Raw genomic sequence first — 27,011 nt, 5'->3', positions numbered from 1 at the left:
CCTCTTTTTTTGCATATTTTTCATCAGATTATTTTTTGTACACGTGGCAAAGCGTACACGCATTAGTTTAATTATGCATCGATGAATCATCTAGCTAAAAAAACCCAAAACTTTAATACACTTTATTCATTAATTTCAAGTATGAAAAAATTTTTTCTTCTAATTTTATTGTTGTGTAGACTACTGACATGAGCCTTTGTGTCACTCGGACAACAACAACTTTACTCGCATTACATCGTATGTTAATACAGTGTAGGGCATCGAGCATAACATTCTTAACAACACAGGTGGTCTCACTCTAAAAATGGTTAGTGTCGTACTGTATACACATAGTACATATATCCAACGGTACAAGTTGTCCTTGTTATAACAACGCCATATGCCGAACGCTACTCTTACAGAAATTACGATACTCTTTTTCTTTTAAAGTCCTTTAATTCGCTTGTCGTCTTGCTCCTATTCCCTGGCTGTTACTTTACTTGGGAGAATTGGGCAGGTGTATCATTTCAGGTCGGTTAAACCGCCTTACTGGAAGAAACCGTTACCGTGAATGAAGAGTAGGAGGAAAACCTTAATCCACGACATAAGACGAAGCACCCAAAATAAATGCTATCTCAGAAAATGTGTGTCGCCATATTCTTTTCGGATTTAAATCGAATTATGTTTTAAAACGAGTTTTCAGTCAAAGGTTGAAGAACATTTGGCAACACTTAAAATGGTGTATCAGTGAAACTACGACCAACAAATGATGATGTTTCAAATCAAATTGGCGCCAAATTCGAATTCATAGGGGTTGGCTAATTGATTTTCGTGTGATTTATGTATGAAAATATAACGTCGGTTTGATTGTACTAATTGATGCTGGTACTAAATCAGCAGCTCTAGGCGTGAAGTGCAATTCCGGTTTTTGATTTCTGGTTGGATATTATATCTTTCTCCGAACGTTCATGTTCAAAGAGAAAGTTTTGAAAATAAAAAAATGAAAAGATAAACATCGTAATCGAGGTGGGAAAAAAGTACCTTCCACACAATCGATTTCATCTCTAGATGGATCGACATGGACTGATTTGATTGGTTGTATCCACTCCATCTACCTGTACATATATTAGTTCTACAGACATTCTACAGTTAGAAATCTATATGATCCAGAGAAAAGAAAAAGAGAAAATTTTTATATCAAAATGCAAAATACTCGTCTAATTACATTTTCAAAACGAATCAGGTGAAAACCGTACGTGGAAAGTTTATTTCTCTATCTTTAACTGAAGATTTGAGACATTCTTAACACATGGCACGCCGTCATTTGATTGCTTCAATGGACGCAGAGTGACACGGGGAAAAAAGCTTTTGGACTACACCACAAGTTTTTGAAATCTGATCAAATAAATCTAAAGACAAAAAAGGAAGTATTAATTCAGTTATTACTACGAAAAAAGCGGGAATAACGATCACTTGTTAATGAATCATTTCCGACCGACGAGCTTTTGACCACACCATGAGGCCAGGCCAAAAAAAGAAGAAGTAGGCCAGTAACAGGTTTGGAACAGATGTCCGGCCTACTAAGATGCTATTTTAGAAATAAAAAAAAAAAGCCGGGAATAATAAGGAGAAAAAGAAAAATGTCATGTCGTTAAGGAAAAAGAAAACATACACACGTAGTAGCACGTCAGCCGTATAAATTTTCACCTTTTTTATTTGAACGAGTTCGGTCCAACCTCGTTGTTTTAAGTCTCGATGTCGTTTACCGGAATTCATATATACGCACCCAGCATCAATTTCGAGTGTTTGTTTTGTTTTTTTTGGCATCACAGATCATTGAATTTTGTACCTATTTCGAACCAGATATAACAAAATTCTTTATCGAGTGTGTACAGTAAGAAAGAAAGTCTATAGAGAAACGAATTGTGCGCCAAGACATTCCATCAGGTAATCTAATAACATTTTAAACGTGTTCCCTTCAATTTCGCGTAAAATGGAAGTCTTAAAAAAAAATGAAATCGCTTCTGTATCAGCTATATATATTTGAAAGTGTAATATAGGCTATTACAAATGTGTTCGGCAAAGAAGACTCTCTCCTCATTCTCTTCTATTTTTGATTACCTCTAGCGATTGTTGGTTCACTGCAGCCATTTTAAAGTCCTAAACCCGCCCCGTTTCTTTGACGAACATTTTCTCAAACGCCAAAAGTTTTATGAGCTCTCTCTGTCTAGTACGTATATATACACAAAGAATTCGGTTGAATAATTGATGGCACTGTGGTGCGTTACAAACAATTAAAGGCTCGATTGTTGTTAACCCCTTTCAGTCCTTCGTCTGCTGAAAAGCCAGTCGTGTGATGAGAACCATTATTAGTCTATACGTATATTGCTGGGGCATAAAAATAATCATCTATACTTCTTCTCTATCCTACATGCATAATTTATTGCAGTAAAAAAAATGTTGTTCTTCAACGGCTTCAGGCTATACTACACCTTTATGCGATTCTCTGCATTTGGTATAGTATTGGCTGGATTTCTTTTTTGTTGTTGCAATGTTACCCATCTCTTTGTGGAAGAACTTAAGAAAAAAATGTTTTTCACAGACCGCAAATGCAATAGAGGGAGGATGACAAATGTGCGAAAGATGATCCAAGGTGAGAGAATCACTGTCGGTGTTAAAAAAAAGTGAAATGTATATAGACGAAGCAAACATAGTTGTGTACAATAACTCAATTTTTTAACATTTACCGAAGGCCAAAACGAATTGGTCAACCGTGTATATGCTCCACTTGTTTCTCTCTTTTCCCCTGCTATACAAAATTACACGTTGCCAATGAACGAAATGAATGAAAATTTCGCATAGTGGCTAGATATTGGAAAGTGAGTTGTTACACGGACATTAGGACAACAAACAATTATTTACTAAAAAAAAAAAAAATGTTTTAGACTAAATATAAATCTTTCTTGTCCGGTGCTCGTATTTATTGCTATTATCCTGTTTTATTCTCACGACTCTCTCACAGTCATCCGAGTAGAAAAATGACAGCGAAACTCAATGACTAAAAGAAATAGTAGAAAAAAAAAAAAATTTTTCAATTTTGTTTGGAGTGAGAGAGCTTGACGGAATCGATGCATAGTCATCACACGCCTACGGTAAACACCGGACCTGTTTGGCCCATCCCTTTCTATAGCCAAAGAAAAAAAAAAAATTTCTAACTATAAATTACAAATGTTTGAACTCGAAGGCTTTTGTTAGAAAGTGAACGTTTGAGTATATTTTCAATAGCAGAATAAATTTGTCTATATACCATTATTCATCCGCTATTCCGCATTGGTTATACTTTCTCGTCAGGTAAAACTGCGAATTTGACTGCATTTGTAAACACCGCCAAACCCAACGTTGTTTAAAAAAAAAAAAAAAAGGAATACTAGAAATCAATCCTGGACAATTCCAGGGACCCTATGGAACACAAGGGTCGCCGCTTGTCACGATTCATTTGGATTTTTCCATCTCTCCTTTCGTTATTGCATTTCTCTTGTTGTCGTTTCGTATATATTTTTAAACATGCGATAACCATCGCTGTACAAGTGCCCCGCATGTCCAGGGGGTCAGCACACACGTATACTCCAGCTGCGAGGGACAACCCCTAAGGGGTAGCTCATCTTCTATGTAGCGGGAGGAGAGTCACGCGTGTTTTGTTTTTTTTTTCCCCGAAAAGGGGCTCACGGTCGCATCGATTAGAATCTCGTCAAACTTTCGCCGGTTTTTGTTTTCATTATTCAGATTTTTTTTTTTTTTTTCCCCAAAAGCTTTTGGTCAGCGGTGCATGTCGACAAGGTCCGCCGATTCTTTCGTGCCTGGAAAGTGAACTGGCACGTTCGTGATTAGTTTTTTTTTTCTCCCAGACTCCGTGAGAGATTTCATTACAGCTATATTATACCTGTATATTATGCACGTAGTCCATTAATCATTTTCAGGGACACTTATTTCGATGTGATGGAAGCGAGAAAGTCCAGCTGATATGTCGTCAATGGAAATATGGAGACATGTGCCCGACTTGCGAGATCATTAAATTTCAAATTCATGAGAACCAAAATAAATGGGTACCGCAACTATTTGAGAACTTTCTTTCAGGCAATCATCCACTAATTTTGGAATTGAAACAGAAAAATCCTAATCTTCAGGTTGAAATGAATAGATGACTTTCACCTGTGCCATCACTCTTTTTGTTCTTCTTTTCCCCCCTACACCGCATCCTCGGTCTCTACAACATCGCAAGCATCCGTGAATGTAAAAACAATTGCCAGCTATGGATGTCTTTTCTCTCTTTGCGGTTTGAGAAGAGAGTGTTCTTCTTCTTTTGTTTCGAATCGTACAATGTGTTTCCGCCTCCTGTTCAACACCTGTAATCCAATGGTTACTTTCACACTCGAGATGAATATTATGCATTGTCCTTAATTTTCTGGGGAAATAATTGATGTAGAAGAAGTCCACGCTTTTCGAAATCAAAGTAATTTTTCGTGTAAGGTCTCGTCAGTACCTCTGATTCGGTTGCATGTCATCGCCGCATTTTCCAGATCTCTGTCAAAACCAAACAGAATAGGTTAACAATCCTGTTTTCAAGTTTTTCGCATTTTCTCACAGTTTCTAGTTTTTCGTATTTTCCGATTTCACGCGGGACTGTGGGCGTGAAAATGATTTTAAATTACTTGCATTTTTTCGCCAGCTAGCGAAGGAATATAGAAGTTTTATTGCCATATGCATTATTTTGCCGCTAGATGGTATATGTGGCATTCTGACCATGCTTTTTTCTTGGACGAAGCACGTCGTAAAGCTGAAAAACACATTCAGGTGTCCACTAATTTGCTTATTACCTTCACTAAACGTACAAATTCGTTATGAATTTGTTGATACGAAAACAGACACACGCGTGCAGACATTCAAGAGGTGATCATTCAATAGCTGTCGGTTAAAATATCGACAATCTTTCCATTGCCAACCCCTGGCAGTAACCGGTGCCATGAGGCCAAGAGAGCATGCAAATACAAAAATGTGTGTAATCGATTGAAAGCAAAATTCGAACTGACTTCTTTGACTGACATTCATTGGTCTTCGATTGAGTTTCTACTGCAGAGTTCATTTTGATTTGACTGCACACTGTACGATCATTTTATATACGAAAAATGGTTATCACGATAAAAGAACAAAACATCATCAGAGCAAACGAAACCTAGACAAATGCTAAGCAACAAAAAGCATACTGATAAAATTGTTGTCAATAAAGAACCATGTAAAATCCGCCAGTTGGAGATCGCTGGAAAACGGGCATCAGCTAGGTAGATGTTCTTCTAGCTAAATCGTTTACCATTATGGCCGTGAACATTATCCCTGCTGAATTCTATTCTTTACTTCCGAACTCTTTGACAGTTTTTACGTCCGTTGCATTTGTCCTTGTCTCCATTATCGTAACAGCGTTGTATCGGCATTACAAGGTAATATAATTTGTAATTATTATTACAAAGTTAATTGAAAAGATCAAAAACAATCCTTGTTTCTCTAGTATTTCCAACGATGCAATAAAATTCCTGGACCACCGGCGCAGATTCCCTTTGTTGGGAGCTTCACCGAGTTTCTTATTGAACCTGAAGGTAATTCGCGTTCCAATTTAGTCGATCCTTGATTGCTGCACCTGTTTTGTTTTTAAATTTTATTTTCATCTTTACCCAAGAAATTGTGCCATTCTTTCTGAAGTTGCACAAAACATGGAATAAGTATCCGGTCACACGGCTCTGGATAGGGCCATTGGCCATGTTCTCTGTCAGTGGCGCTGAAGGCGCAGAGGTATTTGGTTACATCTACATCTCTGGATCCATACGTTTTTTTCTTCTTAACATCCCACTTCAAATTCTGGCAAGGTGGTGTTAAGCAGTAATAAAATCATCGATAAAAGCCGAGAATATAATTTCATTCAGCCTTGGTTGGGCACCGGGCTTTTGACAAGCACAGGTACAACACATGCCAATTGTAATTAGTTATTTTCTCTCTAGTATAGTTTTCTAAATATACCGGCACATTTACAGGCAGCAAATGGCACCAGCGGCGCAAAATGCTGACACCAACTTTCCACTTTAAAATCCTGGAGGAATTTATCCGCGTGTTCAATGAACAAAGTGCCGTACTCGTCGAGAAGCTCAACGAGACAGTTAACCAACCATTTGACATTTTCCCGTTCATCACACGATGCACGCTCGATATCATTTGCGGTAAATACAGCTTCTCTCGAAACAGAAAAAAAAGTCTAACTAGCATACGACGTTTCCAAAATATCCAGAAACTGCAATGGGATGTCAGCTGAACGCCCAAACCAAAAGCGATTCGGATTACGTCCAAGCTGTTTACAAGTAAGCTTTGTTTGTTTTTAAAAGGTCCCAGCTGACGGCAGTTATGTTATCTAATCACAAATCTCGTAGGGCCAAGGTTTGATTGTGATTTTTAAAATACGTCACACACGCGTAGAAAATAAAAGCAATAAGATCTATGATAACAGAAAAACGAACATGGGCGTGGGCCTTTTTATATCCTAATTGCAGAATGTCCCGCATTGTCCACCAAAGGCAAATGCAGCCATTATTCCAAATCGAATGGTTATTTCGACTTCTACCCATTGGATCCGAACAGAAAAGATGTCTCTCAATTCTTCATAATTTCACTGATCAAGTAATAGACTTGGTACCTGGCAATCAAAACTGACAATCACCCCATTAAACCGACTGAACTTTTAGGTAGTTCGTGAGAGAAAGATCGAACACGAGAAATGCATGGTTCAGCAAAAGTCAGAGTCACCGAATAGGAAAGACGAGTTTAATTCCAGTACGACTATTATTTTATTTATTGGGTTCATACCCACACAACTAGAACTACTGTTGTCACTACCATTTATTGATTTTACGCAGAGAAACCCCGCCTGGCTTTCCTGGATCTCTTAATCGAAGCGTCTCAAGATGGAAAGGCTCTCAGTGACCGTGACATTCGCGAAGAAGTTGACACCTTCATGTTTGAAGTCAGTTTATCATACATAGCAGTTTGTTCGTACAAAGTAACAGCATCGTCAATGTTTGCATTAAAAAGGGACACGACACGACAGCAGCTGCCATAAATTTCTCTCTTTTCCTTATCGGCAACTACCCCGAAGTGCAGGTTTTAAAAATGAAAAGTCTGGCAAGGTTTATTGTGTCGTTAAAACAGTTTTGTATTTGACGATCCAGAAAAAAGTAAATGAAGAATTAGATCGGGTATTTGGCTATTCCGATCGTCCAATAACTATGGCTGATCTAAATGAAGTAAAATACCTGGAATGCTGCATCAAAGAAGCCCTGCGACTCTACCCGAGCGTCCCAGCAATAGCCAGGCAGCTAATGGAAGATACCGACATCTGTAATAAGTCATTACGTCAATCAATAAGCATCACATCGTTTACACTTTCGTTTATTTTTTTCAGGTGGATACAATCTACCTGCGGGAGCTACCGTTACAGTCACTCCTTTTCTATTCCACCGAGATCCCAAGAACTTCCCGGATCCAGAGAGTTTCAAACCTGAACGCTTCTTTCCAGAAAATGTCCAGGGCCGACATCCATATGTTTACGTTCCCTTCAGCGCTGGACCGCGTAACTGCATTGGTATTTTGCTGTTGGCTGTTTAAAGAAAGCTTTATATTCATGTAAGCCATATGGGTTGTTACAGGACAAAAGTTTGCCATGATGGAAGAGAAGATTATTCTTGCATCAATTTTACGTCACTTTCATGTAAAAGCGTTGGACAAGCCGGAAGATATTCACCTGCTGTCCGAGTTGATCCTTAGGCCACGCGATGGAATTCGAGTGCAATTAACTCCTAAAACACGGTCTAATTGAGGTACTTTCTTTGCTCAAAAATCTATGCTCTAATATTAAATATAATTCGCTTTTGAATCGCTCTGTCTCGAGTGAAGATGTAGCTTCCGGCGTTCAATCACTTTCACGTGCCGAAAATGCAAAGCATATAATTTATGCAGATTTTTGCCCGTGTTTGCGAAAAATAGACTTTCACCTGAAATTTACAGCGTCAGTCGATTATTCATCATGTTTTTCGTCAGCTGTTGTCTTTCCTGAACGTTGTACTATATCTTAATCATTTGGTTCCTTACCTAATGCAAATTTATGCCCAGCTTGTCGCTCAATGTCAAGCTGGACCCTTTGGGGTAACCGAGTACTTCAGCTGGTACTTTCAAACAGCGACGGCTTCTACCTTGTCTAATCTACAGAACTACAGACTACACGTGAAGAACATTTTTGTAGGTAAAGCTTAAAAATAATCCATGACGTGTTTGTGACAACAGTAAGCAGTCTCCCGTTGCCATGGTGGTCAGCCAACTATTGATAAGAAGGTTTACATCAAAGGGTCGCAGTTTTCGACTGCCTGTTTTGTTGATTTTCTGTCTGTGAAAGTGACGCGAAATTTTTTTTTTTTTTTTTTTTTAATTTATTTCCCAATCGTTGAATCGTCGTTTTTCCATTACGGAGTAGACTATGATCTTCTATCCCTTATGATAAGACAGTTTTTTTTTTTCGGGTGCTATCCACATCCCGTGTTGATGGGTTGTTTTTGTAAATGCACGTCTTACTTCACAGCCTTAGAGCTCAGTTATTGCTATGATCGTTATCCTATCATCATGGCCATTGAACAAGTCTCTGATCTAAATCATTTAATTCCTAACAAATTAACGCTTGTTTTTTCCGTCGCTTGCGCTGTTCTAGTTGCCGTTGGAAATGCGTTGCTTCGACGTTACAAGGTAAAACAAAAACAAAATTACGTTATCCTTTTTAAATTAATTTTTTTTTTTTGTGTGGTGACATGCAGTATTGCCAACGATGCGATAAAGTACCCGGACCGCCTGCTCAGTTCCCGCTTTTCGGGAGCGCTACGGAATTTTTTCTTCCACCGGAAAGTATTCAACGTTTAACTTTCCAAATTATAAATTACTTCTTTACGTATTATTATTATATTCAGAAATCTTACCGCACGTCATGGAATTGTACAAAAAATACAACAAGAAGTCAATCATTCGAATCTGGATTGGGCCTCAACCCTGGTTTGCCCTCGGATCGGCGGAAAGTGCGGAGGTAAGTGCCATTACCCAATTCATCCTTCTTACCTAAAAAAAATCAATTGTTCATGAAGGTGGTGCTTAGCAGTAATAAGATTATCGATAAAGGCCCAGAGTATGACTATATACATCCATGGCTAGCTACAGGTCTATTGACCAGCACTGGTACGTTTCTATTTGCTTTATTTTCCTTCTCGAAAAGAAGGATGAGATTACGTTTTGTCCTTTCAAACTCTTCCCCTAAAAAAACAAAATTCTTGGATTCGCCTGTGGGTTACGCCGTTAAACGACAGGCAGCAAGTGGCACCAGCGGCGTAAATTGCTGACACCGACATTTCATTTCAAGATTCTCGAGGACTTTGTCCACGTTTTCAACGAGCAGAGTGCCATACTCGTCGAAAGGCTGCACGAGAAAGTCAGCCAGGATTTTGACATTTTCCCGTTCATCACGTTATGCACACTGGATGTCATTTGCGGTAATTATTTACTTTCAATCAAATTTTCCAATTTTTTGTTTTTATAGGGTATTTTCTTTCAATTTTGCACGGACATTAAGAAACGGCCATGGGTCGTCACGTGAATGCCCAAAGCCAGTCTGATTCTGATTACGTCAAAGCTGTTTACAAGTATGACGTGCATCGTGTATACCTACTTCTGTAATGAACTCAGCATGTTAATGTGTATTGACATTTTAGGATGAGCCACATCATCCAGTCGAGGCAAACGCAGCCCTGGCTACAACCAGACTGGTTATTTCGCCTGTTTCCATACGGATTCGAACAGAAGAGATGCTTGTCAATTCTTCATGGTTTCACTGATCAGGTAAAGCTCTTCTTGAAAGCCGAAGGGAAACCAAGCTTTCCTATGGTTAATAAAGAGCAACTTTTTTCTCTCTCTCGTTATTTCTGCTTTCGTACCTCGACACAATGGCGAACTAAAAGTTTAGTATCTAAAGTTTCAAAAGAGTTGCAAAAAAAAAAAAAGTAGCCATTTGGAAAGCCTGTTAAGTCATATCCACCCACTTTGATGTTGATTTAAAGATAATTTTCTACCATTCTTGAAAGCTCTGGGAGTGCTTCGCGAAACTCTCCTGTTGCACATAGTACCACTAACGTCTTTTTTTGTGTGCTAACGTGCTTGTTTTAACTGGCTTCTTCCAGGTGATTCGTGAGCGAAAAATTGAACACAAACAACGCACTGGCCAGCAACAACAGAAGGTGGAGTCACCAGATGGAGAAGAATGCATGCCAAGTATGATTACATAGTTTTTGAGAACGTTTATCTCATCTTCAAATGGACGTGATTTGAGTTCATGTTCTTGATTTAACACAGAGAAAACCCGTTTAGCATTGCTCGATCTCTTAATTGAAGCCTCTCAAGACGGCAAAGTTCTCAGCGATCTAGATATCCGCGAAGAAGTCGATACTTTCATGTTTGAAGTACGTTAAATCTTAAGCAATTAAATTATTCGAGTCTTTATTTGCTTGTTTTTATACTAGGGCCATGATACGACTGCTGCCGCCATCAACTGGTCTCTTTTTCTCATAGGCAATCATCCCGAAGTTCAGGTGAGTTAACAGTCAGTTTGATTTCTCTCCCTTATTTGGTACCGATGATTCGACTTGTTTTGGGCAATCCAGGAGAAAGTGAATGAGGAGCTCGATCGAGTGTTTGGCAGTTCTGATCGTCCAGTCACAATGGCCGATTTAAGTGAACTGAAATATCTCGAGTGCTGTATCAAAGAAGCCCTTCGCTTATATCCGAGCGTGCCATTTTTTAGCCGGCTCGTCACAGAAGACACTACTATCTGTATGTCAATCTCGCAGACATCGCCCAATACAGAAAATGCAGTTTTTCTTCCATTCTTTTTCCAGGTGGTTACGATATCCCAGCTGGAGCTTCGGTCGTAGTGATGTCTTACGTCATACACCGAGATCCTACCTATTTCCCGGATCCCGAACGTTTTCAACCTGAACGTTTCTTTCCCGAAAACGTTCGTGGTCGACATCCTTATGCATACGTTCCGTTCAGCGCGGGACCACGTAACTGCATCGGTAATTTAATGTTATCAGTTTGTTCCCTAGAATTCTGTCTCCATAAGCGGATTCTTAAATTAAAAACAGGACAAAAATTTGCGATGATGGAAGAGAAGGTTATCCTCGCTTCAGTGTTACGTCGCTTTCACGTTAGAGCCTTGGACAAGCCAACTGATTTACCTGTCGTGACTGAACTGATCCTGCGTCCGCTTGACGCAATTCGTGTATGCCTGACCAGAAGGACGTAGTTGACGGATTAAGTGACAGTTTTTTCAACATATTCGTATACCGCCCAAAATTGGGTAATAAATTTGAATTCACAAATTTATTCCGATTGCTTGCGTGAGCTTGCAGCAATGGTTTTTTTTCCAATACTTAAAGAAATTTGTGTCAAAGCTGGTGGTTTCGTGAACTAATAATTTTTTTTCCAGATGCTCAGGGAAATCACCTACACGGTACGTCTGGGCAGTGGACCTTAAACCGTTGGATTTTGCCAATTTTTTCGACAGGTAAAGAGAAATCTTTGGTTTGATAAAAAAAAAAATTGCGAAAAACCTTAATTAGGGGGTTTTCTTCGTGTATTGATAAATCAACTTTTTCTCAACTCGAATTGAAAGACGGAGGGCTAACAAAAATCTAGTTTTGCAGCTAAATAGAACGAACGCTACACGTATCGGACGACAGAACACCGACAAGGTGGTCTAATCGTAGTAAACAAACCGGATTGATAAAGGAGTCCTGTTGAAAATATCGTGTCAAAGACGTTTGTTTAGTTTTCTGTTGCAACACCTTTTGCAACGCATGGCCTTCAAATTCGTCCAGATAATTCTTGAATATTTGAACCAATTTCGAATGCGCTTGTCTCGTTGCGTCACTTAAATCATGCTGTTGATTTTTCGGGGCGATATAATTTCAACACTACGTACTAATTTGACAAACGCGTGATTGATTTACTAGCCAGTCAGTCCATTCGGAGACGATGATAAACACGAAATTTGACGACTTGCGTTCGGTTTATGGAAGGAAGCAATAAAACGGCCGGACCATCTGGTCCGATTCCGGTTTTTGAACGGTTCGCCGAGCTCTTTTTTTCTAGAGCCTCAGCTTTTTTAAAAGTCATTTAGACTTAATCAATTTTGTATTGATTATTTTAGAACTACGCAATCTCATAAATGGAATTTTCGCGTGTTCCGTTCATCACGCTGGTCACATTTGATGTAATCAACGATTTAAAAAAGACGTTTTGCCTCATTTTTATTATCAATTTTCATGTTTGTGTTATTCCAGTATCAGCTATGGATTAGCACGTGCACACTGAAAAGCAACAGTGACTCTTTTTACGATTTTGAGTTTACGAATGAGACATGATTTGCTGTTTGTTTTTTTCGAAGGTTTGTTGTTTTAGTGAAGAAGAAACTTCCATTGCGAAACCCAAAGACTCGGATCTTTCGTAGTCCAACCTTCCCTTTGGCAGTCCTTAATGCAAGATAATAGGTGGGATAAGTTTGCCACTGAAACGTGATAGGATGTAGTTGCTATCGTGAACAGTAAACTAAAAGACCCGACTAAACGTTAGAAAATATCGTCAAACTAAAATGAAAACTTTATGGCAACGCAGCATTCTCATTCGAGAGTTAACTTGCGCATAATATTGCCCTTAAATTTGATGTGATAAAGGCAGCTGGTGCGAAATTATGACGATAAAGATGCCTTCATCTTTGAAGCGCAGTCACTTATTTTCGTAACTAATTATCAAGCAAAGTAGTAATTATGAAAGAAAGAAAAGGCCATCCTTTGCTCAATGTACTCTTTGTATTCGTAATGAATTTTCAGTTACAGGTACAGAATTCGGCCTCGTCTGTTCTCCGATGTAGTTGGTAAGTTTTGGACAGGTCATTGACATGCAAACATGTTTGCGTGCGAGGCTGATTAGATATTTTCACGCTATAAACATAGCGTACGGCTTTCGTTTCAACTATATGTAGCTAACCACACATGGAATAGTACTTGTTTCGGAAGCGGCATTTTCCCGACCAAACGAACAAAATAGGCCGCAAATTATATTTTTTCTAGGAAGTCCTGGTTAGTAATAGTTTGCAAGAAAAAGAAAGCCTGGAAAGGAATCGAATAACTTACGTCAAGTAGCGACGTATATTTTTTTTGGCTGAGTGAAAGTGTAACCGCGTCGTCAGATAAAACGGCGGGCGTTTCACGGTGGAGGTTAAATTAAGCGGCCAAAAAAAAATGTTAACCAATAAATCAAAATTTATGCTGAAGGGAGTTTCACTTTTTTCGTTCCACATAATCGAGCGATCTGTATCATTTGAAAACGGGGCGTCATTTAAACTGCGTGATATCCGATGAACAATATCGATGAATCAATTTAAAATATTTGGATTTAACGGTCAGGGCACTATTTGTGAAATGTGAATAATTATTTACTAGTCCAGATTTTTATTGCCATAGATTTGATACAAGACCTTTGGAACACAGAACTACCCATTGGATTTCAACTATATGGCGAGATAAAGTTTATTTTGGTAACTTTGCTGATTACGATATTTAACACTCAGATAAGAATTCAGCTGGACTGTGTATAAGACGTTATCCAGAGCTTGAATTGATCGTTCTTATAGTATGGCGCCGCGAAAATAAGAACAGCCATCTGAGTTAAAAGGTCAAAAAAAAAAAAAAAAAAATTGTAGACAGGCTTTAGTCATCAAAACAGAATATTGAATAGATAAAAATTATTCGATGGCATTCCTTTTAAACGATAGATGACGACTCATGCTGTCTATTTACTGCGTGTTAAATAGACATCGATCAACCGTATACGCGATCAGTTGCTTTTTTACTCAGTGTAGTTCATCATGGCCGTTCAGATCATTCCTGAACATTTGTACGATTTAATCCCGAGTAGGTTAACTGTTATTTTTAGTCTTGCTAGTCTTATTTGTTTTACCGTTGGGTCAGCATTATTTCGACGTTATAAGGTACCAAATGAAACGTAGCCAATTAATTACAAAGCTATAAACAATCATGGCATCTATTGTTTTCCAGTTTATGAAAAAATGCAACAAAGTTCCTGGACCACCAGCTCAGATTCCGCTTCTTGGAAGCTTTACCGAACTTTTTGTTGATGCTGATCGTAAAAACATATCGAAAATAATTAAGCAATAATGTGTACAAGTTATTCTATATTTTTGGCAGAGCTCCTACCTCACTGCACGAATTTATATTACAAGTGGAATAAAAATTCAATGTTACGAGTTTGGATAGGTCCTGTTCCGTGGTTTATCCTTGGCGCCGCCGAAAGCGCAGAGGTATGATTCAAATATTGAAAAAAAGTCCAGGTAGGGAAGGGGTACAGTAAAATCGTTCCTTTCCTTCTCAACCGTTTCTTACCTGTCCCCACTTTACTTACGTAAAGTTGTCAACCGATTAGCGATCGTTCCTAATGTTCAATGTCATTTTGTCTTTGTTGGAAGGTGGTTCTCAGTAGCAACAAGATCATCGACAAGAGCAGAGAATACGATTTTCTTCATCCATGGCTTGCTACAGGTCTTTTAACGAGTACAGGTATGTCAATCAACAATTTAAACGATTAACCTAAATGTGATGAAAACTGGATACAAAATCATAGGCAGCAAATGGCACCAGCGTCGCAAAATGTTGACACCGACTTTTCATTTCAAAATTCTTGAAGATTTTGTCCACGTCTTCAACGAGCAGAGTAAGATACTCGTTGAAAAGCTAAACAAAAAAGTTGACCAGGATTTTGACATTTTCCCTTTCATCACTCTATGCACACTTGATGTCATTTGTGGTAAAGCTGTCGTTTCGTTAGCAAATGAAATTGGTTTGAACCTGTTTGTTTCACAGAAACGGCCATGGGACGTCACGTCAATGCCCAAAGTAAAAGTGATTCAGATTACGTCCGAGCTGTTTACAGGTAAGATTCCAGTTTAGTATTTACCAACTATACCTTATCAACAAGTCTCGTGGGAAAATCTTGAAAGGTCCAGCTTTGAAAGACTTGACGAAATATCAATACTGGTGGGTTGACCTTTACAATTTGCTTATCGATTGTTATTGTTAGTTGGCGTGAAAAGTAGAAACCTGTCGCGTTAGTCCAGTTTTTGTCGCTATTTTATTGTTCGAAATCTATAATGGGTAACAAGGTTGCCTATACCTGTTGTACCTCACGTATAGACTGCATGCTAATATAGCCAACCAGAAGTTTTTCATCTGATGAAGTGATCAATTGAATAACGAAGATTACATCTTACCCTCGTTAGAGGCACAAATTTGAACTCTTTTTTTTTTTCAAGACAATTTACAAATGTTGAACTAGACTCTTTGAATGTTGATCTGATTTTTCTTTATAACGCAAACGGTAGCCTGAGCCGCATTGTTCAACTGAGGCAGATCCGGCCTTGGCTTCGACCTGATTGGCTGTTTAATCTTTTGCCTTACGCATCCGAGCAACAGCAAGGCCTGTCAATTCTGCACGGATTCACCGATCAGGTAACTTATTTAACCTAGATAAAAAAATTTTCTTTAAAAAGACTCGATTCTAGTCTTCTTTACGTCTTAAGATGATCCGCGAGAGGAAAATCGAACACAAACTTCGCAAAGCTCAGATAGAAACGGAGGCAAAGACAGTAACGAAAGATGACGAGTTTATTTCAAGTATGCATCTATTTCATAAGACAAGCTTAAACGTCAAGTTCTTATCCTTTTTATACTTCATTTTCTTGTGTAGAGAAACGCAATTTAGCTTTCCTTGATCTCCTGATCGAAGCCTCGCAAGACGGCAAAGCTCTCAGCGACCTGGACATTCGTGAAGAAGTGGATACCTTCATGTTTGAGGTAAGTTGATGGGCAATGAAATTTTATTTGATTGTGTAATTATTTAATATTATTAAAATTCAGGGTCATGATACGACAGCAGCTGCTATTAACTGGTCTCTTTTCCTTCTAGGTAACAACCCCGAAGTGCAGGTGAGTTTACACGAATTGAATAATCTTTGCCAGCATTTGGAAATATGTATTCGATTGTACAGGAGCAAGTGAGTGAGGAACTAATTCGAGTCTTTGGTAACTCTGATCGTCCAGTTACTATGGCTGATTTGAATGAACTGAAATACCTCGAGTGCTGCATCAAAGAAGCCCTTCGTATTTACCCAAGTGTTCCACTCTTCGCCAGGCAACTGATGGAAGATACCACCATTTGTATAATTGGATACTAAAAATTACTTTTCATTATTGCAATTGATGTTTGAGTTGTTTCCCAGGTGGATATGATCTTCCAAGTGGAGCTACACTAATGGCCGTACCTTACATCATACATCGGGATCCTACCTATTTCCCGGAGCCTGACCGTTTTAAACCGGAACGTTTCTTCCCAGAGAATATCCGCGGGCGACATCCGTACGCTTACGTCCCTTTCAGCGCGGGACCACGTAACTGCATCGGTAATTACGACCTAATTATTTTTTTTTAGAGCTATCAATTTATGGATTTTAACAGGGCAAAAGTTTGCCATGATGGAAGAGAAGGTTATCCTCGCTTCCGTCTTGCGTCGCTTTCACGTCAAGGCGCTAGACAAACCGGAAGGTCTTCCCGTGTTAGCTGAATTGGTCCTTCGACCCCGCGATGGAATTCGAGTGCACCTTACCAACAAAAAGTCCACGTAATTGCCAACAAGTTGAATTTCATTTTCATTTTCTTTATGCCAGTGAAATTTATTATTTCAATTAAAATGTCTAAATTCCCTTTACGATGCCTTCATGTTCAAAGAAATGGGCAGCTAGTGATCATAAATTAATGCAGATATATTCGATAGCCTATAGAGATTGGATGAAAGTAAATTCGAAAATCTAAAAATAGCATTTTTGATGCCTTTTTTACGACACAACAGCCTGAATGCTGCCCTTACTAGCCGTGGTTTAACAGCTGGAACTAGTTTTTCCCATAGTTTTCATTTTTTGTACAGTGGGTTAGAAAAAGAAAACTGTTTCCTCAAAACTTTCGCGATACTATTTCCATGACCAGCATTAGGGTCCGTTAGAAAACGCGCACATCGTTTGTCACAGAGCATTTCGAATCAATTTTAGCAAGAATCACATGTCTGATGTCACAAATTGTTCTGTTCGTTTTGAAGGCCAGAGAAATGTGTACGAAAAAAAAACAAACGTTGGCAAAAAAAAAGGTGCTACATGTATCTGGCATTTGTAAGAACACTAGGATTATAAGGTAGGAAACGTTTATGCCAAAAATAGGTTCATTAACCAAGCCCCTTAGAAATATAAAAGGAAAGTGATGGTGAACAGCCTAACGGATAGCTTTTCCATCGAAATGAAAATACACTTTCCTCTTAAAAGGGTTGATTGATCACACACGGTTGAGTATTCAGTGAAACGTAGGACACCGTTTTCTGGCAGTTAGCCTAACCGTATACGAAGAAATTAAGTTTTCCCCTAACTGCACCCTTTTGTCTTGTCTTACTGCATTTGTCGGTCACGTACATCTTGAAAAGTCTTTGACGTAAGTAAACAAAAACGTGCGAATGCCTCACCTTCATTTTAAATTCATGGGCTACTTACGAAACTATGAAAACGTAAACTGAATAGTTCTAAAACTGCTTGGTCCTATTTGCTTTAAACAAGGAGTTACTCATCTATAAAGATTTGCGTTGTATACATCAGGTTTTCTGTAGTTTCGATATCTATGTCACTGATTAATTCATGATTGGTCTACGTGCTAAAGTGATGCACTATTTGGGCCGGGAAAGTGAAAGGGATTTGCTGTTTCTATGGATTTTCACGAAAAACTACGACGTTCTGCCTTCGCTTACTTGCGTTTCTATAAAATTTCTCCGCTTACCCCCCGATTGTCTAGGTCCTGAGACATACCAACTAACGGTAAAGAAAGCCTACGTTGTTCCATCCTTCGTGTTTTGTTTCCTTTTCCCGGTTGCAGCTGGGCTCCATCGGATTCGTGATGAGTGAAAGGAGGATCGACGTTGACTGCAACTGTTACAACGCAACATTTTTTTATTTTTATTTTGAAAATCGTCAACATTTTTAAGCCTTGCAAAGGATTGCTTAATCTATTGTTTCGTGTGCTCAACAAATAACTGGTTTGTAATGGCAACGGTGTTAAACCAACTACTCGTCCGACCGTTCCACCTGCAGAGTTTGCATAACCAGTTTCACTGCCACGTAACAAATACTGCCAGCAAGGGGTTTGGCTAATAATAAATTCTAATTAAATCATAGCCGTTTTTTTTTAAATTATTCATTCTATTTTTTGCATTGTGCATGCGAGTACCAATGCCTTCAACGGTTTCAAAAGCTGGGACATTTTACCCGAATTTTTTCTTTTCGATTTACCGTTAATTCCAAAATAGTGCACTAAACGAATTTCAGGTGCAATTATGATTGAAAAAAAAAATTTTATAGTCTAACAAGGCCATTCTGGCAGTTAGGTACTGATGCGGAAAAAGGGATCGAGTCCACTAGGAAGCTACCGACCTAACAATTTTATTTCTCCAGGAAAACAGAAGAAGAGAGAGAGAGCGTGTAGGGAGAAAGAAGCTGGTACTACGTGCTGAACGACATCACAATTTTCACATAGACGGCAGAATAATAACGAATGAGGGAAAGTAAAGCAGGTGGTCCATGTCCCCTTTTTATCGTTTCAATTAATGTTTTTATAAAACTTTTTTGTTTGCTTCATCGCAGACCTTATAGAAATAAATGGTGTCGTTGCGAAAGGATGTTGGTAAAAATCAACATTTCCCCCTGAAAGCAAAATCATAATTTTTCTTCAAAAAAAAAAAAGAAAAAAAGAAAAGGAAGGGTGGGGCGAGACGCCTGCCACATAACATTCGCATTCTATCCGGATAAAGGCAGAATTTCAATTTCCATCAACCTATATTTTTTTGTATATCTATCGGTCTATCTTTGCTTTTCCGTCTGGGACATAAATAATTATAGAATTACAAAGATACAGGTGGATTTCAACATTTCTTCACTACTCCTAGGAATTTTGTTTTACGAGGTTTGACAGAATGGAATTTAACCGTTCATCCATATCCATGAAGATTATGCGAAATATTCCGACGTGTTACAAATGGCAACTCGGTGTTCATAGTTTCACCTGTCGACTGACACGAGCACTAACGCCCCAGTCAGTTATGTAACCTTCAGATGTCAGTCGTGAACCTAAAAAAAAATGACAGTTCACCAAGTCCCTGTTTGTAGTGTGTTCCCTTTTGATGAGTGCAGTTTCTCTGGTTTAGACCGTCATTTCATGATCAGGATTAATGTCTTTATTGGCTTTCACATTTAGCTATTTTTAGTGGCCCCAATATGCAACGTACCGTTTTTTTCAAAGAAAAAGTTCAGCTTTCAAGTTCAGAACTAGGCCTACACAAACCCTGAAGGCAACATCATTTTCTTTTTCTACAATTGTACCTTCATGGATAAAATTCGTTCCCTCCAGCTTTCGTCAAGAGGCATCGTTGCATCGTTATTGTTATTGACGAATAAACGACGATGACGGGTAACTTCTTAGTGGTTGTTATATAATTTAGAGACCCAGACCTATCCCAAGACTCAGTTACTGTAACATGTGGGTGTTATTAAGTAACGAAGAAACTCAGACAACATACTTGATCATTCTGTTCTTTCGCAGCTAACCCCTTGAAGCCAAATTCACTGGTCACAAAAGAAAAAAGCCAATGCGACTGTAATCAACCGCAGACCCGCAGACAGAAAAGTACGATGTTTTGTTAATATCCGCGTTAAGGTTCTCATGATTTCACGGAAATTTCACCATAGCTAGGTAGGTAGGTAACAGTCTAAAAGTTTTGATGATCGAGCATCTCTCCTGATCCATCATTGTTCAATCGAGCATATAGACACGACGCCACAGGATGGAAATGGAACTTTTGTTTTCACTAGGAAGAGAAAGGCTGCTGCAAGAAGAAAACAAAAATAAGTATTCAATTGAAGTGGAGAGTACTGGCCGGCATGCGAACGAAAGAGAGAGGGAAGATGGGAATAGGAGACGAGAGTTACGGCTAGAAAAAATGAAAAAAGGAAATCGGCTGTGATGGTGTACGAAAAAGGTGGAGCTATTTAGCACGTGGGTTGATAGTATTCCCAGTTTTCCCCACCTCCATCTCTATTCAAAGGTACGAAGAATATCTAGAACTTGAAGCAGCCAAAGAATGACTTTCCGCTCGCATAGACATCGTCGGTTTGCACTACCCCCTTCACAGTCTCCTTCCAGGCCTGTGTATAAATAGACCCCGAATCGCTCCCATTTTCATTCAGTCGCTTTTATCAACCAACTTGCATAGTGTCTTCCTCCCTCACTCGTCATTGCGTTTCACCTCGCTAAAAAAAAAGGTCCCTTCCACTATCAGGTAACAACAGCAGTTTGAATAGGCTTTTTTCAGCTCAGTGAAAAACAAAAAGGGAAAAGTGACTTAACGGTATTCATTTCTTGTTGAAAGACCGATCTGGGGAAAGCGTTCCATCACTTCTTTCTCTTAAGACAATCATGAAAAGGGGTAAGGCTTTTGTCAAGTAACTTGCAGATGGGTGTCATCAAAACAATCGGCCAGGACAGCAATAATAAGGACTTTAGCGTAGCAACCGGTTACGTTTTTGAAACATTTTCGCGTAACAGCTGCGCAATATGATTTCGATTTTAGTAGAATTGGTTTAACCAGCATAGCCCTAAGTCACAGACAGGTATCCGATTTGGTATGGCCACGGGGCGTTGTGTAAGTATAGACCAGACGGGAAGCAACTTAAATATTTAGGATTTTAGTCAGTTGAGAAAAAATTGTTTTGAATGCCGTGTTAATTAAGGAGGAACTTGCGGTAAGCGATAAATTTGCTCCCTCATTTTTTTTTTTCTTTAAGCAAAAAAAAAAAACAGAATGTTGAATATGTTTTCCGGTTTCCAAACGTCATATTATGACAAGGCAAATTGCAGTGTACACAGACATAACCAGTTTTTTGTTTGTTTTTGTTAAAATTGCAACTCATAACGTTCAAACGAGAAGTAAACGAACAGGTTTTGCGAGTTCCTTGGGTCCAACTGCTAGGGTACAAAAACAATCCGCTTTTAGCAATTCCGTTATCGTACTGTGTTCAGGAAGAATTTCTTTATTGTTTTACCTAAAATATCTTTCAAACTGGAGAAAGTTCACTTGTTTCCTAAACCAACTTCCAGTGACATTCTCCGGTAAAGTGCTACCAAGTGACTATTGTTGTATTACGAACGACTGTGTTCTTTTGATGCAGATTGAGCAACCGTTTTGCATGAATCGAAGATGCTGGACGAACATCAAAACCGATGGATGCCATCAACGTTTACCGTTTGGATGGCGACATTTTTCACGATCGTGGCCATCTGTGTTTTCACCAAAAAGCGCCTAGCTTTCGTCGAGCATTGCAACAGCATTCCTGGACCACCGGCACCACTTCCTCTTCTGGGAAATGCATTGGAATTATTGCGAGATCCTGACGGTAATTTTATGAAATAGTAGATTTTCCTTTTAATGAAAGACTGAAAAAGATTTTCAATCACCATTGATAAAGACCCATGATTGTAATTAGTCAGCTTAAATTGAATGATTGTTTAATGGCTGTAATTAATTGTGGAGTTGAAAGGTCCTACTGGGCATCATCGTTCTATCTAGGATTGAAAACGGTTTACGTTTGACGGGCAAATGAATAGTAACATGTAATTAAAACGGTCACATGTAAACGTATTTTGATTGATCGAGTTGACTCCTCCCTTTTTATCGTTTTGCCATTTGCAAAAAATGCTCTGATATGTCGAATTTTCGTTGGCCGATTAAGCTGTTTTCTTTAGTCCGTTCTGATGTGAGATCAACGTTCACAGTTCTGGCTAGCTATTAATTTTGTTGTTTCACCTGACGATTCCATAGAACTGTTCCAGTTTCTCATCGACTACCTGCACGAATGGCGCCAGCACTTCCCGATTTTGCGCTTCTGGCTTGGACCCTTTCCTATTTTTCTTCTTTACACACCTGAGGGTACCGAGGTAAATACGAGAAACTTCTCATTTCATTTGGTCGTGAAATTCAACCAAAGGCGAACTATTTGAAAATGATAGTTATGCCTGCGGAACGATAGTATAGTAGCCATCTTTCATATTGTTGCACACACAATCCACAAGACAGGATGAACTAGTAGAAAGTGCACGACCAGCTTGACCATGTTTGCCACTCTAATCGTTGAATCACGACCTACACTATACATTGTATAGTCCTTTCACTTTCGTAGTGGCTTTGAATCGTGAAACGAGAAATTACTTGTACAAATGAAGCATCCATTTTTTTTTTCAACAACCGAAAGTCTAAAAATTAAAGGGAAACATTTTTTTTTTTCTTCCTCCCCCCCCCCCTACCATTATCTTGTACGTTTATGTCATTGCATCACATACGAAGACAAAGACCCTTCGTGTGACACTTTCTATTTCGGTTACAAACCAAAATGTACCCAGCTGCTATTATTTATCTTTTTCCTTCCCATCTAGATTTAAAAAATTTTTTTTTTTTTTTTTTTTCACTTTCCACCCGATTAAATTCGCAATTCATGGTTGACAATGAATAGCGTCACACTTTCCCTCACAGCCGACATCTGATTTCTGTAGTCCAATTCTCCAGTCTGATGCTCCTTACCGCTGCTGACATCTCCAGGGTGTTAGTAAACATTGCACGGTTTACACGAAAAGAGAGCTGTAAAATACTTGACGTTGCAGCGCCCGGCATTTTATTTTTTTATGGCCGTCCTAATTAACCGCTTCTCAGATTGTTTTCCGCGTTGCCCACCGACCATTAAACGGAAAAAGAGTGAAAAGAAAGTGGTGTCTACATGAAAGATTGCCGGGATGTTCGAACAGAAAGGACGAGAAAAATGGCTGTTAGGTCTGGGTGTCGCTTCGCCGGTTTCCCGTTTCTCCAACAGTTTAACATGGTCGTCTTATTGCTTTACGTTTTTTTCTCTTTAAAATTCAACAGCCTGGAAATAGGCATCATTTTTATTGTTGTAAACATAGCGGAGAAAAAAAAAGCGCGTTCTACCGAGTCTAAACACAAGATGATTACACAGCTGGTTGAATCGAATTTTGCATAAGATAATTGGATTTTTTTCGATCTCGGGAGAAATAACACGCGGAAGAATTAAATTGAAAAATAAGAAATTTTTTTCTGACAGATTATTTGACCTAAATAATTCGTAATTCTATCATTTTCTACGAAAAAGGCTTTGTTGGGCAGTAACAAATTGATCGACAAATCCCGTGAATATCAATATCTCCACCCATGGCTGAATACGGGACTACTCACGAGCACCGGCACCAAATGGCATGGAAGACGTAAAATGCTGACGCCGACATTTCACTTCAAAATCCTGGAGGATTTCATCGACATTTTCAATAAGCAGAGTGTCGTGCTGGTCCAGAAATTACGAGAGGCTCATCAGGACATGCTGGCCACAAATGGAGACAGAGTCAATCTGTTCCCTTACGTGGCTCGCTGCACGCTCGACATCATTTGCGGTTCGTACTGTTTTCCACCGGTGATTGCGGTGAGTTTGGTATTGATTGTTTTATTTTGATTGGAACGGACAGAAACTGCCATGGGTCGTCACGTCGATGCCCAGCTGAATAACGACTCTGAATACGTTAAAGCCGTTTGCACGTGAGTGATTTTTTTTTTTTCAAAGTCCCAGACTTTCAAATTAAATTTTGTATTCAATTTGTTTGCGGGGATGGTTGGCACAGAATTGGACGGATCGTTCAGACCAGACAGGCACAACCGTGGCTGCAGCCGGAACTGCTTTTCCAGTGCCATCCGATGGCCAAAACCCAGCAGAAATGTTTAGATATTCTTCACGGTTTCACAGATAAGGTGAGTGATGATTTATGAGTACACGCTGTTGTGTCACGTGTCTTTAGTTTAGCAGTTGACGGTAGCTTATAATTTGCCTCGAAGGCATTGGCAATCGAGTGTGGTTTCACCACATAAGTTCCGCGTTATTTTCTTGTCAGACAACGAAAGAAAAGAACGGGTTTCTCGGAGGGGAATTTTTTCAACAGATGGAGAATGACGAAGCAGGATGTTTACAAGTTGTCGACCGCCAAAGTAGACTCCTTTTAAGGGATAAAATTCTGATCGAAAAAAATAAGCTTAGTCCCGGATCACCCAAAGAGCCGTCGGTGCTAACAATGAAACACGCAGAAAGTCAATGGGCATGTGTTTGTTTTTAACTTTTCCTTTTAGGTTTTACAAGAGCGGAAAGCTGAGCATCGTATACGCAAGGCGGAGGAATTGGCCCGGAAAGAAAACAAAAATTTGCCATCGCCATCAAACGTCGATGACGCTGTCGATTTGATAAGTAAATATTTCGTCAAATGAGATATGGGAAACATTGCCCCGCGCTTACGCATACATCTTTTTTTTTTTTTTAATATCATAAAGAAAAACCTCGTTTGGCATTCCTGGATCTCTTGATTGAAGCCTCGCAGGACGGCACGCTTCTCAGTGATTTGGACATCCGTGAAGAAGTCGACACTTTTATGTTTGAGGTTTATCTCGAAAAATCGCCAAACATTTTTTGTTTCGTCTTTGTAATTCATTTTTGTTGGCCATGTTTAGGGACAAGATACGACTGCAGCAGCCGTCAGTTGGTGTTTGTATTTGATCGGAAGCCATCCGGAGGTGCAGGACCGTGTCAGCGAAGAACTCAATCTCGTTTTTGGTACCTCAGACAGGCCGATTACAATGGCAGACATTCTTCAGCTGAAATATCTGGAATGCTGCATCAAAGAAGCGCTCAGGCTCTATCCTAGCGTCGCCATGTATGGTCGCACATTGAGCGAGGATGCAATCATCCGTATGTTTCACATTTAATCTTAATTAAATTCTAAAGTCTTTCAATACATTTTTCTTTTTCCTGATACAGATGGGTATGTCATACCAGCCGGTTCGACCGTCGCCGTTATTCCGTACTCACTTCACAGAGATCCGCAGCAATTTCCCGATCCAGAGTGTTTCAACCCGGACCGTTTTTGGGGTGACAGCAAACGTAGCAGACACCCTTATGCCTACGTGCCATTCAGTGCCGGACCTCGCAACTGCATCGGTAATACATTCGTCATTTCGGTTGTAGAGCTTATAGTAGACTCAGATGAATAGTTTCTTTAACGCCTCTGCCTAGTCATGCTTTCAAGGCGTATGGTATTTGTCAGCGTTTGTTTAAGTACGTCCTTTTGATGCACCGTTACTTTTCAATTCACGTTAACAAAGAGCCAAACTTGTTTTTTTTTTTGGCCTTTTCATCTTCAGGCCAGAAGTATGCCGTCATGGAGGAAAAGGTTGTTTTGGCTACAGTTTTAAGAAACTTTCATCTTGAATCGCTGGAGAAGCGCGAAGACCTGATCTTGATCGGAGAGCTTGTGCTACGACCCCGAGACGGCGTCCAGGTACGCTTGACGCCCAAACCAATCACGCCTTCTAACTGTCCATCGTCGTGTTGATCGTAGCGACCACAGACATTATATATAGTACATATCCATGTGAACGCGAACCAGCCCCTTTTTTTAAAAATTGCTTTCCCTTTCCATTTCGAGAAAATTACGTTTTTGTTAAGTGTCGTAACTTGTGTAACACCCATGAGGTTCCTTTCTTCTTCATAGAAGTAATTGTCTCTTTGTATGTAGCGTTTCTTTGTGTCCCAGGGGTTTCCGTAATTGACAGGGCGAGAGCCGGAGAATGCGGTCCGTTTGATCAAAAGGTTTAATACACAGATTTTTTTAAAAACATAGTCAAAGCGGAATTTTCTCTTGCGATACAGAGACAAGTTTCCTTTATTTTCGTTCATTTTTTTTTCCATGTTGAAGAACCCCCCCATTGGTAACCGAAGTCGATTGAAGGGAAAACGCCTCCTGCTGTTTGTTCGATCGGCTGTAACTGCTTACAAGGAAATAAATCGGCCTACAGTCATGGAACTGTAAAGAAAGGGAACGCTTCGTGCACTTGTATCGATATTTTTCACCGCTTTCGATTCGTTAGCTTCTGCACGTGATTGCACTAACCGAGACCTTAAACTCAAAGATTCTAAACAAAGGCTTTCCTTCTTATAATTTTTTTTTTGCCATGCCACTTTCCCTCTTTTTCACAGCTCCATCGTGTACAATTATTGTTTCATCATCTAGAATTTCTGACACGCACTGGCTTTTACCAGATTTAGTTTTCACTTTACACAGAATGAGAACTTCTCCTTTTTATAAAGCTTGCCTTTATTATAATCTCGTCCCATAGATCCTCAGGCTCCATCAAATCTCTCGTACGAAATGGTTTCATCATGATCCAGGTAATAGTTGGCTATTCATTTTGTTTCCAATGACGTTGCTTTTTACGAAATCATATCACCTCCGATTATTTTGTCGTGCTTTTAGTTATAATATATATTTTTTAAGTTTATAGGTTTGTTGGATTTGCAACACTCTGAAATGAAAATTGTGAAATTGCTCGTTAAACCTGTCGAGCCACACATCCGCGTTAGCGAAATTTCAGCAATTTTTGTTTTTTATTTCTTTTCCAGAATCCGATTACACAAGTCATACAGTTAAAATGGCAAACCGAAAGTTTTTCCATGAATGACTTCTTTACGACTTCACGAAATTTTTTTGCATAATTACTGCGACAGTAAAATGGTTGTAAATTGTTTCGTGCAAATGTCTAGACAAATAGCGATCGTGACAATCTGCAATGCATCGTTAAGTATACTAATGTGT

The 27,011-nt window shown here is 39.2% G+C and overlaps 4 protein-coding genes and 1 long non-coding RNA gene across 8 annotated transcripts; 4 read left to right on the top strand and 1 right to left on the bottom strand.

The window, feature by feature from the left end:
* Window positions 1–3,241: 3,241 nt before the first annotated feature.
* On the bottom strand, window positions 3,242–4,797 carry LOC116930203. Its single transcript, XR_006651567.1, has 3 exons — window positions 4,622–4,797; window positions 3,920–4,560; window positions 3,242–3,848 (listed from the first exon to the last, which is right to left on the bottom strand). It is a non-coding gene; the product is annotated as an uncharacterized LOC116930203 (long non-coding RNA).
* On the top strand, window positions 4,794–8,076 carry LOC123475997 (cytochrome P450 4C1-like). 2 transcript variants are annotated; one of them, XM_045179304.1, is made up of 15 exons: window positions 4,794–4,926; window positions 5,407–5,471; window positions 5,540–5,627; window positions 5,708–5,820; window positions 5,895–5,985; window positions 6,060–6,242; window positions 6,311–6,380; window positions 6,570–6,696; window positions 6,762–6,849; window positions 6,933–7,039; window positions 7,108–7,176; window positions 7,245–7,413; window positions 7,478–7,657; window positions 7,722–7,892; window positions 7,969–8,076. In XM_045179304.1, exons 1-14 carry the CDS (start codon window positions 4,878–4,880, stop codon window positions 7,889–7,891), a joined length of 1,569 nt encoding a protein of 522 aa, XP_045035239.1. In that variant the 5' UTR covers window positions 4,794–4,877; the 3' UTR covers window position 7,892; window positions 7,969–8,076. The 2 variants fall into 2 exon arrangements, with proteins under 2 accessions (XP_045035239.1, XP_045035238.1); XM_045179303.1 differs by lacking the exon at window positions 4,794–4,926 and having other exon boundaries at window positions 5,337–5,471.
* Window positions 7,285–17,738, top strand: LOC116930592 (cytochrome P450 4c3). Of its 2 annotated transcripts, XM_045179302.1 has the most exons (14): window positions 7,285–7,290; window positions 14,077–14,152; window positions 14,220–14,307; window positions 14,370–14,482; window positions 14,648–14,738; window positions 14,803–14,985; window positions 15,042–15,111; window positions 15,560–15,686; window positions 15,758–15,851; window positions 15,925–16,031; window positions 16,095–16,163; window positions 16,226–16,394; window positions 16,457–16,636; window positions 16,692–17,738. In XM_045179302.1, the coding sequence occupies exons 3-14, from the start codon at window positions 14,223–14,225 to the stop codon at window positions 16,856–16,858; spliced, it is 1,455 nt and encodes a 484-aa protein (XP_045035237.1). In that variant the 5' UTR covers window positions 7,285–7,290; window positions 14,077–14,152; window positions 14,220–14,222; the 3' UTR covers window positions 16,859–17,738. The 2 variants fall into 2 exon arrangements, with proteins under 2 accessions (XP_045035237.1, XP_032793846.2); XM_032937955.2 differs by lacking the exon at window positions 7,285–7,290 and having other exon boundaries at window positions 13,929–14,152.
* On the top strand, window positions 8,622–13,869 carry LOC116930591 (cytochrome P450 4C1). Of its 2 annotated transcripts, XR_006651565.1 has the most exons (14): window positions 8,622–8,808; window positions 8,877–8,964; window positions 9,027–9,139; window positions 9,198–9,288; window positions 9,417–9,599; window positions 9,680–9,749; window positions 9,819–9,945; window positions 10,284–10,374; window positions 10,456–10,562; window positions 10,623–10,691; window positions 10,764–10,932; window positions 10,998–11,177; window positions 11,247–11,461; window positions 11,591–13,869. XR_006651565.1 is itself a non-coding variant. In XM_032937954.2 (13 exons), the coding sequence occupies exons 1-13, from the start codon at window positions 8,689–8,691 to the stop codon at window positions 11,405–11,407; spliced, it is 1,569 nt and encodes a 522-aa protein (XP_032793845.2). In that variant the 5' UTR covers window positions 8,622–8,688; the 3' UTR covers window positions 11,408–11,487. The 2 variants fall into 2 exon arrangements, 1 of the variants encoding a protein (XP_032793845.2); XM_032937954.2 differs by lacking the exon at window positions 11,591–13,869 and having other exon boundaries at window positions 11,247–11,487.
* A 2,644-nt stretch (window positions 17,739–20,382) lies between the features above and the next one.
* LOC116930590 (cytochrome P450 4c3) lies at window positions 20,383–26,038 on the top strand. The gene is made up of 11 exons (XM_045179301.1): window positions 20,383–20,598; window positions 21,488–21,712; window positions 22,138–22,253; window positions 23,477–23,771; window positions 23,844–23,913; window positions 23,997–24,123; window positions 24,496–24,610; window positions 24,694–24,800; window positions 24,871–25,108; window positions 25,178–25,357; window positions 25,561–26,038. The coding sequence occupies exons 2-11, from the start codon at window positions 21,517–21,519 to the stop codon at window positions 25,749–25,751; spliced, it is 1,635 nt and encodes a 544-aa protein (XP_045035236.1). The 5' UTR covers window positions 20,383–20,598; window positions 21,488–21,516; the 3' UTR covers window positions 25,752–26,038.
* Window positions 26,039–27,011: the final 973 nt, after the last annotated feature.

This window comes from Daphnia magna, linkage group LG9 (assembly GCF_020631705.1).
Source record: "Daphnia magna isolate NIES linkage group LG9, ASM2063170v1.1, whole genome shotgun sequence".
In the NCBI taxonomy this organism is placed as follows: domain Eukaryota; kingdom Metazoa; phylum Arthropoda; class Branchiopoda; order Diplostraca; family Daphniidae; genus Daphnia; species Daphnia magna.
The sequence above is the reverse complement of the archived record's forward strand: the minus strand, read 5'-3'. Positions and strand labels throughout refer to the sequence as shown.

Bases quoted from the DNA above. Each gene is read 5' to 3' on its own strand.
- LOC123475997 (XM_045179303.1), top strand. From the start codon at position 5,349: ATGGCCGTGAACATTATCCCTGCTGAATTCTATTCTTTACTTCCGAAC. The intron at 5,472-5,539 runs GTAATATAATTT...TTGTTTCTCTAG, and splicing joins CGTTGTATCGGCATTACAAG to TATTTCCAACGATGCAATAA. The intron at 5,821-5,894 runs GTATTTGGTTAC...AATTCTGGCAAG, and splicing joins GTGGCGCTGAAGGCGCAGAG to GTGGTGTTAAGCAGTAATAA.
- LOC116930591 (XM_032937954.2), top strand. From the start codon at position 8,689: ATGGCCATTGAACAAGTCTCTGATCTAAATCATTTAATTCCTAACAAA. The intron at 8,809-8,876 runs GTAAAACAAAAA...GGTGACATGCAG, and splicing joins CGTTGCTTCGACGTTACAAG to TATTGCCAACGATGCGATAA. The intron at 9,600-9,679 runs GTAATTATTTAC...ACGGACATTAAG, and splicing joins CACACTGGATGTCATTTGCG to AAACGGCCATGGGTCGTCAC.
- LOC116930592 (XM_032937955.2), top strand. From the start codon at position 14,030: ATGGCCGTTCAGATCATTCCTGAACATTTGTACGATTTAATCCCGAGT. The intron at 14,308-14,369 runs GTAAAAACATAT...TATTTTTGGCAG, and splicing joins ACTTTTTGTTGATGCTGATC to AGCTCCTACCTCACTGCACG. The intron at 15,112-15,559 runs GTAAGATTCCAG...CGCAAACGGTAG, and splicing joins TACGTCCGAGCTGTTTACAG to CCTGAGCCGCATTGTTCAAC.
- LOC116930590 (XM_045179301.1), top strand. From the start codon at position 21,517: ATGCTGGACGAACATCAAAACCGATGGATGCCATCAACGTTTACCGTT. The intron at 23,772-23,843 runs GTTCGTACTGTT...TGGAACGGACAG, and splicing joins CACGCTCGACATCATTTGCG to AAACTGCCATGGGTCGTCAC. The intron at 23,914-23,996 runs GTGAGTGATTTT...TGGTTGGCACAG, and splicing joins TACGTTAAAGCCGTTTGCAC to AATTGGACGGATCGTTCAGA.